At 37.9% G+C, this 13,244-nt stretch overlaps 1 protein-coding gene across 1 annotated transcript in view; it reads right to left on the bottom strand.

Annotated features, from left to right (window-relative positions):
• NDC1 (NDC1 transmembrane nucleoporin) overlaps window positions 1–13,244 on the bottom strand; it is a 44,388-nt gene that overhangs the window by 18,220 nt on the left and 12,924 nt on the right. The window contains exons 7-13 of the mRNA XM_027571553.2: window positions 11,194–11,245; window positions 9,053–9,188; window positions 8,154–8,246; window positions 6,567–6,648; window positions 4,311–4,466; window positions 1,951–2,196; window positions 1,732–1,847 (exon numbers count right to left, since the gene is read on the bottom strand). Of these exons, the coding sequence (XP_027427354.1) occupies window positions 1,732–1,847; window positions 1,951–2,196; window positions 4,311–4,466; window positions 6,567–6,648; window positions 8,154–8,246; window positions 9,053–9,188; window positions 11,194–11,245 (881 nt within the window). The remainder of the gene's footprint in view (window positions 1–1,731; window positions 1,848–1,950; window positions 2,197–4,310; window positions 4,467–6,566; window positions 6,649–8,153; window positions 8,247–9,052; window positions 9,189–11,193; window positions 11,246–13,244) is intronic.

The following is a 13,244-nucleotide window of genomic DNA, read 5'->3' on the forward strand; positions in this document are numbered from 1 at the left end:
TAAATAAAAAATAAAACCCTTCTTTGACCCCTCAACTCCCACCAGCTATTAATTACCCCATTTCTCTGCACCCCTTATAGCAAAACTCCTTGAAAGATCCAGCTCTCCGTGTGGCCTGATTCCTCCCCCAATCTCTCCTGGCCCCATACAATCGGCATTCATCCCAGCTGCTCCACCCAGAAGCTCATCAAGGACTCAATGACCTCTACATTCCCAGCACAAGCTCTTCCTAGTTCAGCTCTTAGGCTACCTATCAGCAGAATGTGGCCACTCCTCCTCTCGGTTCTCTTCTCACCTCCAGTCACTTGGTCTCTTCTGCCATTCCCCCTCATCTCCCAGACCTGTAGTCCCTGGAGGGTCCCGTTCTGGCATCTCTCTTCTTCTGTATCCAATCCCAAAGAGTTTTCATGGAGTCTCATGGCTTTAAATACTCTCTGTATGCTGATGACTTCCAAATTCCCATTTCTATCCCTACACTCTGGATCTGTATCTCAGTTCTTACTCCTTATTTTCAATTGGTTGTCTAATAAGCATCTCAAAATGGACATAAACCGAACTCAGGATTTCCCTACCTCACCTCTATCAAATCTCCTCTTCCAGAATCATCAGCTAATTGCAACTATATTATTTCAGAAGATTCTCAGGCCAAAAACTTGAAAGTCAACATTGACTCTCTCTTTTACATCACAACCAGACCATAAGCCAATCCTATTACACCTGCTTTCAAAATATATCCAGACCTTGATCACATCTTACAGTCTCTACCACAACCACTCTGGTGACAGATACCATCATCTCCTACTTAGATTACCTCAACAGCTATTACAACTGTCTCTCTGCTCCTATTCCTGCCCTCCGAGAATCTCATCTCAACACGACAGCTAAAACAGCACTTTCAAAATGTAAGGTTACATCGTGTCATTCTCGTGGACAAAACCATCCTGTGGCTTTCTGTCTCACTCAGAGAAAATGTGAGTCTTCACAACAGCTAATGTGCCTGGTGAGCTCTGGGTGCCTGCTACCTCTCTCTCTTCCCCACCACCTACTAGTGTCCATGCTATCCTTCACCCAAACCAAGTCCACTCCCACCTGAAGACCTTGGCATTTTGCTGTTCCCTGCCTTCCCTTCAGGTCTCTAATCAAGTGTTGCCTTACCAATGAGACCTCTCTTACCTGCTCTATTTTTCTATATAGCACTTAAGACATCAAATTTCTTCCCTTTTAAAACACATATTGTTCATATTTTGAATATAACATTGGGATGCATCTTATAATCAATAGCATGTCATGGTTTAACTGGCAACTTTTTTCCTTAACAGTACACAAAATAAGTCCTACAATTAATAGAATATTTTTATATTTAAAGAGATATAGTTTAATACATTTGCTTGTTCATCTATTTCCCTTCACTGGAATGTAAACAAATGGTCAGGGGCTTTTGTTTGCTGTTTTCCCAGTGCCTAAAACCACACTCTGCATATATAAAGAACTCAGTAACTATTTCTTAAATGAAAGAATTCACAGATCAAAGGCGTCACATTAGGTAAAGTCATATGAAATTGCAATTTATATAACTCAAAACCAGTCAAATACTGGCAATGTCATGAGTCAACTTAATACATGAAGCATCAAAAAAAAAGTCTTATTTATCCCTGATGGCTTATTCACGTGGCATCCTTGATGCTCTCAATGATACATGCTAATATAAATCCTATAACCATATCATCCTACCTGTTCACGTTTATTCTGAATCCATGAATAAATCAAACTGGGTTGTCTCGCTGTCTTACCCTCAGCACTAACAGAGTTAGATGGAGAAGGAATAGAAAATTCAGTCATTTGCTGATCTAAATAAAAAAACAGAAAACAAAAAACCATGAAGGTGAAAACTCAGGATATCTGAGTCTCTGTAACTATGACATTTCAAATTTTAGAAAACAGTCCCCTTACCAGAAGCAGAAGTCCACAATCTTGGCCCTCTTCTTATTAGCTGAGAACTTTGGGAGGATCCATAGCAGGTATTTACATCAAAAATTCCAGCCATCCGATTCACTACACTAGAGCCAAATGGGCTTCTGAGGGGACTTCCAACATCAGGCGTAGATAATTTGGAGGAAAACAGTGATGTCTTAACTAACGGTGGCACTGAAGACCGAGGTAGCTGGCTAGATTTCGGGGTCTGAAAAGTAGTTTCTTCTGTAAAAGAAGAGATCCAGTGCTGAAGGGGCAACCTGAACAAACTGTAAACATCTCAGGTTTTGGTTTCACGCATTTACCCAAGGCTCAGGAGCTTGGTTCCTTTGGGTTCACATTCTCAACATCCAGCTTTTACTACTGCAGCTCAGTGACCACTCGTGGAGCATTCTACATCCTCTTCCGTCAGACTGCTGCAGCCTCTCTTGTTTTCTCCACCCGCCCCCCCACCTCCAAGACAATACCTTCACCTTCAAGGTCAGTTTCTCTAAATCTAAGCTGTGTTAAACAAACGAACCTATCAATTTATATTTTATTTTCAAACGGCAACAACTTCAATTATTGCACTGGGATATGTCCAGTGTTACCGCAAGGTCCTACCACGGCTGTTACTTGACTAAAACAAACCTGTACTGCAAAAGTGTACCGATAAAAGGTGCACATTTATCCATTTTCCACAGAATTTTTTCAAGTTAACAGAAGTCACACCAGAGATGAATCTGCCCAGGATCCATCTACAAATATGATCTGTAAACACCTTCTTTGACAATTATAACCACCAATTTATAGATTCTGTTGTATAAAAACAAAGGAATATTTTTCCAGCCACTTCAGTACAAGGCACAAAGACAAATAAATTACATTAGCATTCTATCGTCTTAATAAAACTACCATAAAACATCAAACATTTAAAGTGCCAGACTTTGGAAATATTTGAAGAATCAATTTAAAAATTAAGACTGAGGTTTTTTTTAAGTTTTGCAAAATTAGAAGCAAATTTTGACTGAGCAATGGGATGTGACAGCAATTTAAAGTAATGAATAATTCCTATTTGGTCAGACCCATGACACCCCCCCCACCAACCCAAGGTTACAATGATCTAACATGCTAATGTGATATAACTAGCCTACTTAAAATCCTCTAATGGCATCCTGTCCCTACAAAATGCAAACTCCTACCTGGACATACAAGGCCTCCTTCCATTATCAACCATCATCCTACCCATTCAGACTCCTTTGTGACAGACTTCCTTTTAGCAATTACACTGTCCTGTCATTACTTATGTGCCTCCCACCAGAAGTCAGTTCCAAGAGTGTATTTTCATCTTTGAATCTCTGGCTTCTAGCACATTGCTTGGTATATAGTAAGCATTCAATAAATGTTTGTTGAGTTAAAATAAATGCTAATCTGAATGTTGAGAACTGAAACACTCTAGAATCCTTTACAATCTGACATTCATGGTCTTACCTAAATCATTTCTCATTTGTAATCTCTTTGTTTTTGGTCTATGGCCCCTCCAAAGTAATGATGCTTGCTGTGACCCATACAGGGATTTTTTTTAAATATCAAGATTAATTGCCAGCATTTTAAAAAGTGGAAAATTTCACCCACAATATTTTTGGCTTTCAGGCTTCACTTAATGGGGGGCAGGGGACCTACGGCACACCAGCTCCAAATTCTTATAACCTATGGACTGAAGCTAACCCACAGCTTCCCCTTCGGGTGAAGCCCGCGCTCTCAAGTTTACCACAGTCCTCACCCAGCCAATTTTGCTCATTTTCATTCAAGGTCTGCCTCCAAAAGCCATGTGGACATTAAGACCTTTCATTAGTCTTATATTCCTAGGCCTCTTCTACTTAAGGAATTTGGTCAAATAGCCTCGGTCCCTCCACTGTACTTCTTGCCCTCAGCTTCCATCTTTCAAATATTCTATTAAGCTATCTTAAAACAATGAATGTGATGCCCCCACAGTGAAATTGCTCAGTCACTGCAGGTGCTCTCCTCTGGGCACTGTCCAGCAACTACCTGTCTCTGGGATACTGCGATGAGAACAGCACCCAGTATGACCTGTAATGCTTCACCTGGCTCTGCACTTGAGGAAGCTGAAGGCTTCTACTGGATGAGCCACCACCGGCACAGCAGACTTAACTTCTTCAATCTATAATGATACCCAGGCCTTTTTCTTGGTTCAGTACAATATTCCATGTATTAGATCAATTTTCCCTAAAAATACATCCCTCACACTCATATATACATATCCTTAGATTAACTACTATCATCTTTCTTAGGAAACAAAATGTACATACTTTGCCTTCTCACAATAATATACAAATTACCTGGAGAATTCGATTTCTTGGGTTCCACAGAGTATGAGGACACCATTCTCCCATTCGTAGCAGCGGCTTCTTGGTAGAGAACCAGTTTCTGAGTCATATCATTTAAAAGATTCAAACACTCCCTTGAAATGGCTGTCCAATTATGGGGATGTCCACCTAGGAGGTCCAAACACCAGCTTTTCAAATGTACATAATCTTATAGTCATGTTCTCAATGTGAGGAGAAAACTCAGTAAGAAATGCTACATGACAGGGGCACCTGGGTGGCTCAGTTCACTAGGCATCTGCCTTCGGCTCGGGTCATGATCTTGGGGTTCTGGGATAGAGCCCTGCAGCGGGCTCCCTGCTCAGCAGGGGGTCTGCTTCTCTGAACTCTGCCTCTCCCCCCTACCCCCCACTCATGGGCTCTCTTTCTCAAATAAATAAAATCTTAAAAAAAAATGTTACATGACACTTTGCATCAGGGCCCACTTTCCTTGGCTAAGCTACTATTTATACTCCTGTCATCTAATACACAGCGGGAGTTCAATAAATATTTGGACAAAATAATTTTCCAAAAAGTCTATGAGTAAAAGCTGGCAATTTTAGCATAAAACAAACAAAACAAAACAAAACAAAAAACCTCTTACATTGGCTGCTAAAATAAAGCCAAACACTAGAGCATGGGTTGGGTGAAAAAGAGCAAAGTTACTTCCTTAGCACTACTGAACAGACTAAAGACTAAGACAATGACTACAAGCATGTCTGATGAGATGCAACCCATGACCCCCAGTGACCTATAAACTGTTGTGTCTGGCCCACTATGCTTCCTTACATTTTCATTTATAATAGCTCCTATTTGTTATTATATCTGTAGGAATAACACAGTATTTGATAACTCACACTTTATAGAGAATTTACATTCTTTATTATTTAACTTAAACTACTGTGATCCACAATCTTGTAAAAATTCCCTTACTTCTCATTATCTTTTCATTTTCTAAGACCTTTATCGCCTACAGCTGCCATGTAGAAATCAATCAACCAATCAATCTTTCTATGCTGAGAATAGCTGAGGAGTCCACTGAAAACTGGCTTCCCCAACCTAGGTGCCAAATAATCCTTCTCTCTTCTCTAAGATCCCTCCCTAAACACTGCCCCCATTTATATACAGCTCCAGAGGAATATAACTTAACTTGCAAGCAAACAAAATACTCCATCAGTAGGTCCCAGAATGTTTTGTACTGTATTAACTCAGGACCACTAAGGAACTATGTAATGGTCGAGTTAAATTTTAATAATATGCCCTAGAACGTAAGTTCTCTGGCAGAGAACATGTCACCCTGTTACAGTTTACTGGAGTATCTGGTGAAAATATTTAACTTATAGAGAATTCCTTGGTGAACCTAACTCTGATAGGAAAGACTTGTTAGTTAATTTTCCACAGCAACAGCTCTGGATTTTTCATGATACCAAAAGGAGAGTGTGGATCCAATCATTTTAACTTTTATGTAACTGAATTTCATTTCCATATAACATTTAACTATAGAAGGCTTCTTTTATATGTGGGAATTGGCAAGTATGCAAAACAATGAAAAGCTGATTACAGAGATGAAAAGCTACCTAGGTTCCCTATTCACCACTGGTGCCTGGGCTGAGATGCTTTCCATCCAGGAACAAGGCAGAGCACTGGCATAGTTGTAACAAGGAGTCTGTAACAAGTAACAACGGAGAAGTGCTTCGGAGTTGCCAAGAGCATCCTGGGGTCACCATCAAATCTAGTACTCTTTTACTCTTTTTTAAAGGGAGGCAAAGTAGCATGGCAGAAGGAGGGAGCTCTGTATTTGGAAGTCAAAGGATAGAATTTCTTATTCCATCTCTGACATTAACTTTATGTAAGCCACTTAATCCCTCTGAGACTTAGATCCCCCATCTAGGGATTAGACCACCTGATTTTCAAGACCCTTTGTAGCATTAAAACTTTGAGGATTCTTAAAGTCTACTCTTCTGCTCTAAAACTGTCAACCTACCTCATAATTTCTTTAGGTTAAGGGAATGAGGATGCTGAAGAAGTAATACGTAAGAGTTTAAAAATACTTTTCTGGAAATACAACTTCTAACCACAGCAATGGAAACACTTGCATAAGATTTAAATCAATACTTCATTTAAGGGACTCACAGTTGTGTGATATTGTATTAAACACATCTCTCTCACCAAAAATTTTAAATGGAACACTTTCTGCACACACAAGCCCATATCTGTTACTTTTAGCAATACCTGGTTGGCTAAGGCTAAAAACTTCCTGTCTTCGTGAAGGAGAATACTGAGAAAGCAACATCAGGTCCTGCAAGGCCAAATACTAAAAGGGGGAAAAAACACACATTATTTAATTTTTTTAACTTCTACATAAAATTTTACTTATGAATTGGGCTCAGCATTATATATGTAAGGGGAAATTTGAAATTTTTCATGAAGTAAATACTTTTCCACTTTCTAGAGTCCTGGAACTTTCTTGCTTCTACCCTCTGTAGGCTGCTCCACCCACTGGCAGCTACAGCTACAGATCTCTCTGTGTCTTTTCCCACGTCTATGGTGGGAAACTTAAAACATCACTTCCTCCTGGAACTTCCCAGGCTTCCCTCACACAAACATGTATTCACACAGCTCTCAACCGTGGCACTTAACATAATTTATTGTAATTGCCTATTTACTTGTCTCATCTGGTTCCACCCACTAAACTGTGAGGCAGGGACTGCGTCTTACTTGCTACCACATCCAAAGGCAGTGCCAGGCACACAGCACACACACAACATATGTTGTACTTTTTTACTGAAAATCTTCATTTTATTTCCTGGCAAACCCCTTCACTCATCATTCAAGACACCATCACTTCTGTGAAGCTTTCTTGTTTTGATTCCAAGCAGAATAAGTAGTTTTGGTTCCCACTGCACTTACCACAATAAATTTTCATTATTTTGTGTATCTGCCTTTTCCATTAGGCTGTGCCACATCTAATTCATTATTATGCCTTAAGCAACTAACAGTGACTGACACCTACCGAGTGAATACAGATTTGTTAAGTAACTCAATGGGTACCTGATATTTTTGTTTATCTAATAAATTAGTCGTAATAGATGTTTAAAGGTAATCAGACCCTCAGTGGTTCATTTTCTTATTAGTTTATAACTTTTCTAGAGTGTATTCCAAACTCTGGGTTCCATTTTCTTCAAATTCTTTTTTAAGCACTATGATCTCTTAACAGGATCACACATATTGTAGATCTACTTTAAAATTTTAAAATACAATTTAAATCAAAACAAGTTATTCTCAGTCTCATTTGTAAACTTACTACAGCTTCTTTAAACTCTTTTGATTAAAATTGATTTGGGGATCATTATTATTTCTATTTTGAGAGAGTTCACTGTATGTGTACACCTACCAAGCACCACCTTTGATCATAACAGCCAACAATACTACATGAGTAAAAATATACCTTGACTCAATAATAAAAAGCAAAAGCAAAAATGAAAAACAGCATTTTGTTTTGCTACCATGAGGAGTTTGTGAAAAGCTATCGCACATGGTTGCATATCATGGTATTTCATGTTTGGAAATATTTTTATATCTATCCTAAATATAGTTTGGCTTGTACAAATTAGCTTATCCTTATATTTTAGTCACTTGAAATGAAAACTGAAAAAGTAAACAGCATTCAATGCAGCATGTAGTTGATTTTTTACAATACTGGTATTAGAATATTCTAGGCCCTCAAAAACTATATCTAAATACACTAAATATTAAGTCCATTCCATAAGACAAGTTAGAGATGACTATGTAAAGACACAAAATGCACAATTCAGATACCTTTATGATGAGGGGAGGACTGCTGTTCAAAACCTTCGGGAGGCATTCATCTGACTCTTCTGAAAATGGTGGCTGAACAGGGAACAGATGAGCCTATCAAATATAATCAAATATCAAGACTATGAAAATGATTATTTTCTTGACTTTGTTACATTAAGTTAACACTAATTGAATTTATTACAAGAGGAGACAATATAACCGAATTAATATCTTCAGTGTTTTAATAGGTTGCATTAAAATTAAATATACCCAAACACACTACTTTCTAAGATGTTACTCTCCCAATTTGATCAGATCTCTGGCTTCCAATAATAGAAACAAATATTCTCTGAAGCCACTGAAGGATACAAACCCACAGAGATGGTAAAATGAAACATTCATTTTTTAATGAATGTTAAACACTTGGATGATAAAAACAATGGAATTCCCATTAATTTAAAATCATTTCAATAAAAATTTGAAACTTTCTCTCAAATTACAAATATTTTATTGTCATATTAAATATCTTAATAGTTTTATCAATAGCACATAAAGCTAATTTAAAATTCAGGCATTTAGTATGTGCTCAATAGAGAAATGGAAACCTTCAGAAGAGAATGACACTACAGATAAAGCACAGTAAGCTCTGCTAGCAGTTCATTCAGTTTAGTTTCCAAAAATCAAGAACACTAACACTGTTCCTTATAGACACAGACACACACAGACACACACACACACACACACACACACACAGTAAATTATGGTTACAAATGATACATCCCTAATGAAGTCTCAGAAAAGAGACCAAAACCCAACTTACTCAAAATAGCTCTGGGCACAAGAGCATACTCAGCGCTCTGGTATAAATAAATCTGTGCACTCCAAAACACAAAAGCATTAACAAAAAACTCAATACTAACCTCTGTGGCAAAGATTCTGAAGAGTATCCATGAGATATACCAAGTCATCAGAAGAAAGACACCACACAGCCAGACATGGTAGAGTAATGAGAGATTCAAGAGGCCACGCACAGTGTCAAGAGGCCTGTGAAACTGCCTATGAAAGCAGAAATTACTGTTTAATCCTATGGGGAAGATACAATCTAAGCACTTAACAGACTTGGGGCCTCATAATGAAAAACAAATAAATCTTATTTCTAAATAATAATGATGATATAGACTCCTTTCCTTTTGCACCCCATAAAATTCTCTCCCTAATACCTTCTTATAAACTACATAAGGGAGCCTTAAAGGAAGAACAGACCTAAATTCGCGCTCAGTTTCTTGTGTTTCAAATCTTCACTGTCATTTACGGTGGAGGAAGAATGAGTCAAGCCTATAAACCAACCCTTAGAGGCTGGGTAAAATTTTACTATTGTTGCTTTGTAGTTTGATACATAACCATTCAACAAGACTAGCACCTCTCCTGGGCCACATTTCAGCTTTATCTGTACACCCTAAAAACAGTTCCACAATAGTTAAGAGCACATGGCACTATCTAAAATCAAAATCTTCACTTTTAAAATAACTTAAGAAACTGTTACAAGGCTAAAAGAAGGGAAGTCTGGGTAGCTCAGTCTGTTGAGCATCTGACTTTAGCTCAGGTCATGATCTTGGGGTCCTGGGATCAGCCCCATGGGGCTCTGTGCTCAGCGGGGAATCCACTTGTCCCTCTTATTCTGCCCCTCCCCACACCGCACACGCACTCTATGTCTCTCTCTCTCAAATAAATAAAATCTTTAAAAAAAAATAAAAAAGAAAGCTAAATAAAGTGAACACTATTTTACCAAAGCCTTGAATAGATCAACTGGCAAAATCATCATAGTCCTACAATCACACAACTAGCAATTTTTAAAACAGGATTAGAACCTCTGGCTCTGCCATTTATCAGTGCTGTGATTATGTTAACTGCTTGACCTAACCCACCTCAATTTCCTCATCCATATAATGGTGGCATAATCTCTTTCCACCTCTTATTATGAGATTTAAAACACCTTATGTTAGGCATGCCCAGCATAGTGCTTAACACTTCCTGGGGAGAAGAAAGTTATTTTCAGATTTTAAGTAAATACTTATTGAGGGCCCACCATATATTAAGGACAGTATATTAGGCACTGCCATACGAACAAAATATATTTTAAGTGAAAGAAAGAAAAAAGTACTGTTAAATTACAATCAAATATCATTATTATTTTTCTTTTTCCATTTGATCCAACATAAAATTTGGGCTAACATAATAAATGACCCATGCATTTAGTTTCGTATCTAGCAATTAAGCAGAGGACAAAACTATATTTTACCTAGGAACTTTTAAAAGTTAGAAATTGAAATCCACACAAAAAAGAAATTGAAATCCACAATATAGAAACCATAATATCTTAAGCACCCACAAATACCAGTATCCTCACTTCCGAAAAATGGTATTAGTTAAATCCATATATGACACACAAAAAATCTCACAGTAGAATAGCCAATAATTAAAAGAACAAATACTAATAGAGAAATTTACATTTATTTGCCAAGTAAAGATTAAAGCTTTAACTATGTGCAGAGTACATTGGGAATAACTAGAGCAATACACCCTAGTGCTGCCACTCGATTGCCACTTAATTACCTTCAACTGGTCCCATGACCCTGTTCAATTTTGGCTTCCTTAGAGGCAAAATTAGAATAATACCATAGCACTGTGCTCGCCTACTACAACATAGCAGAGAATGATGATTGAGGAGAAAAGCAAACGAGAGGTATGTCCATGCAACTCAAGAAGTCCACTTTTCCATAATATAAAAGCTATATCTAATAAAAAACAAATTATCATTGCTGACTTCCAGGGAGAGGAACTGGGTGACTAGAGACTGGAGCAAAAGGATTCTTTTTAACTGTATACCCTATTTTATGGCATTGGAAATTTTAAATTATATGAACTAGGTATATTCCAAAATGAATACCATTTTTTAAAAATTTAAAGGCTAAATCTGAACACCACATCTGGAAAGTGGCAAACACCTAAAAAGGATGGAAACTAGCAGCATGAAAAAGCAGACTTTTCATCTGTCACTTACTCATCTATCTGAAGGTCCATCGCAGTGCTAATCCAAGCTTTGGGGATATGGCCTGAGAGAAAAAAATACGACGCTATGAACATAAAAAGTTAATAAAGCAAATCTTAACCATGCTTTGTAATATGAGGTTGATGAGATGACCAAGTAGACACCAAGACCTCAGTCAGAAAGCTAGATTGTTTGCTTAGGAATGGGCAGGAGGGGCGCCCAGGTGGCTCCATCAGTTAGGCGTTTAACTCTTGATTTCAGCTCAGGTCATGATCTCAGCCCAGAGTTGTGAGATCAAGCCCTACATGGGGTTCTGTGCTCAGCGGGGAGTCTGCTTAAGATTCTCTCCTTCTGCCCCCTACCACCCCCACTCTCTCTAAAATAAATAAATAAATCTTAAAAAAAAAAAGGAATGGGCAGGAAAAGAGAGTAATTTCTAAATATACGAAGTCCTTGCTTTGCACAGGTCAGATTTATGTACATATTTCAGTGGTTTAGTTAAATCACAACAGTCCCCCAACAACACAATTCAAATTTCAGTTACCATGGTACATTTACTGTGAGCAACTGAATATAGTACTTCTAGCTTCTCAGTACACAATCAGTATGTAGATAACGGATACACACACAACTTCTGACTAATCACATCCCTTCTTTCTAAGTCTGCGGGCGACTGGTCACTGACGTCTGTTATTCAGTGCAGGCACAGACAGCAAAACATGTAATTGTGCTACCTCCTTTTCTCCCTGAAAAGCCCACACAACATTTTACAAAAATGAGTAATTGAAAGAGGAAACTGGCCAAAAAGACCAAAGTGCAACAAAGAAATGAAAAGTGGTAACTCCTGAAATGAAATCTGAAATGGAACATAAATGGGATTACAGAAGATACAGCTGACCACGGAAATGTTGATGCGGCTGCTATGTCAGCCCAAATGTACAACTGTAGGGAACATCCAGGCTCATGATAGCAGGTTAATAAAAAACAATAAAGTGTTAACATTAGAATGACAATTATAAGAGCTATGTAGAAAAATGGGTTATTTAAACTACAAGTGAATGAAGTGGACAACAGAATGGCCTATACCCAGTGAGAACAATTCTGTAAAATTATTCCATAGAAAAAAGTAGGGTCAGAAAGTTACATAGGTAACCCCCGCTTTTCCAAAGTTTGCGGTATGTCACTTCATTTCTATGAAAGGCCTATGCTAGCACCTGTTTTCACCAACTGAAAGAAATCCACATTTATGAATAAGGCACAAAAGCGAAAACAGCATTCATCACTTGTTTTGCCCCACGCCAGAGCCGCTACTGTACAGAAGCAGGGCATCCTAAACAGTGAGAGGGGCGCAGCCAAGCTCCTAACCCAGGAAATATGCTCAGCATCTCAGCAGCAAGCCTCCGTAGCTTTCACTGTGTCCGTGAGCGTCTGTGCTTTATCTCCATTTGTTTTGTGCATCCGTTAGCAAGATGTGTCCTAAGGCATCAGAAAAGCCTAAGAGAGGTTATTTTGGGGGTGGGGGATGTTCAAAACTCTTTCCCTATAAATTAAAGCTAATTGCTACTTCACTTTGTGCCATTTTGGCTTACAAAAGTTTCACAGGAACTCTCTACTTTCAGATAGTGGATGAAACCTATAGTTGGAAAACAGTATTTTAGGATGTTGAATTTTGTTTATATTATTGTGTGTTGCTATTGAGATTAATGTTTTCCATTCAACTTGAACTGCTCATCATATTACATAAGTACAAGTATTTTTGTATTTAAAATTCATGTTAATAAATTCTATAAGGTTCCCTCAGCAGCAGGATATTTCTAGTATATTCGTACCAAGTTACAAAAAGTTATAAAAAGGAGTATGTTATTTATAGAGTAATTTACAGTATTTTCTTCTTTTTTAAAAAAGAATTTTTTTTATTGTGGTAAAAACCACATAACAAAATTTACCATCTTAACCATTAAGTGTACATACACTATATGCACCTTGCGCAACAGATCTCCCAAACTTTTTTATCTTGCAAACTGAAACTCTCTACCCACCAAGCAACAACTCTCCCTTTCCCC

The sequence above is a fragment of the Zalophus californianus genome, chromosome 4, assembly GCF_009762305.2.
Source record: "Zalophus californianus isolate mZalCal1 chromosome 4, mZalCal1.pri.v2, whole genome shotgun sequence".
NCBI classification, from domain to species: Eukaryota; Metazoa; Chordata; class Mammalia; order Carnivora; family Otariidae; genus Zalophus; species Zalophus californianus.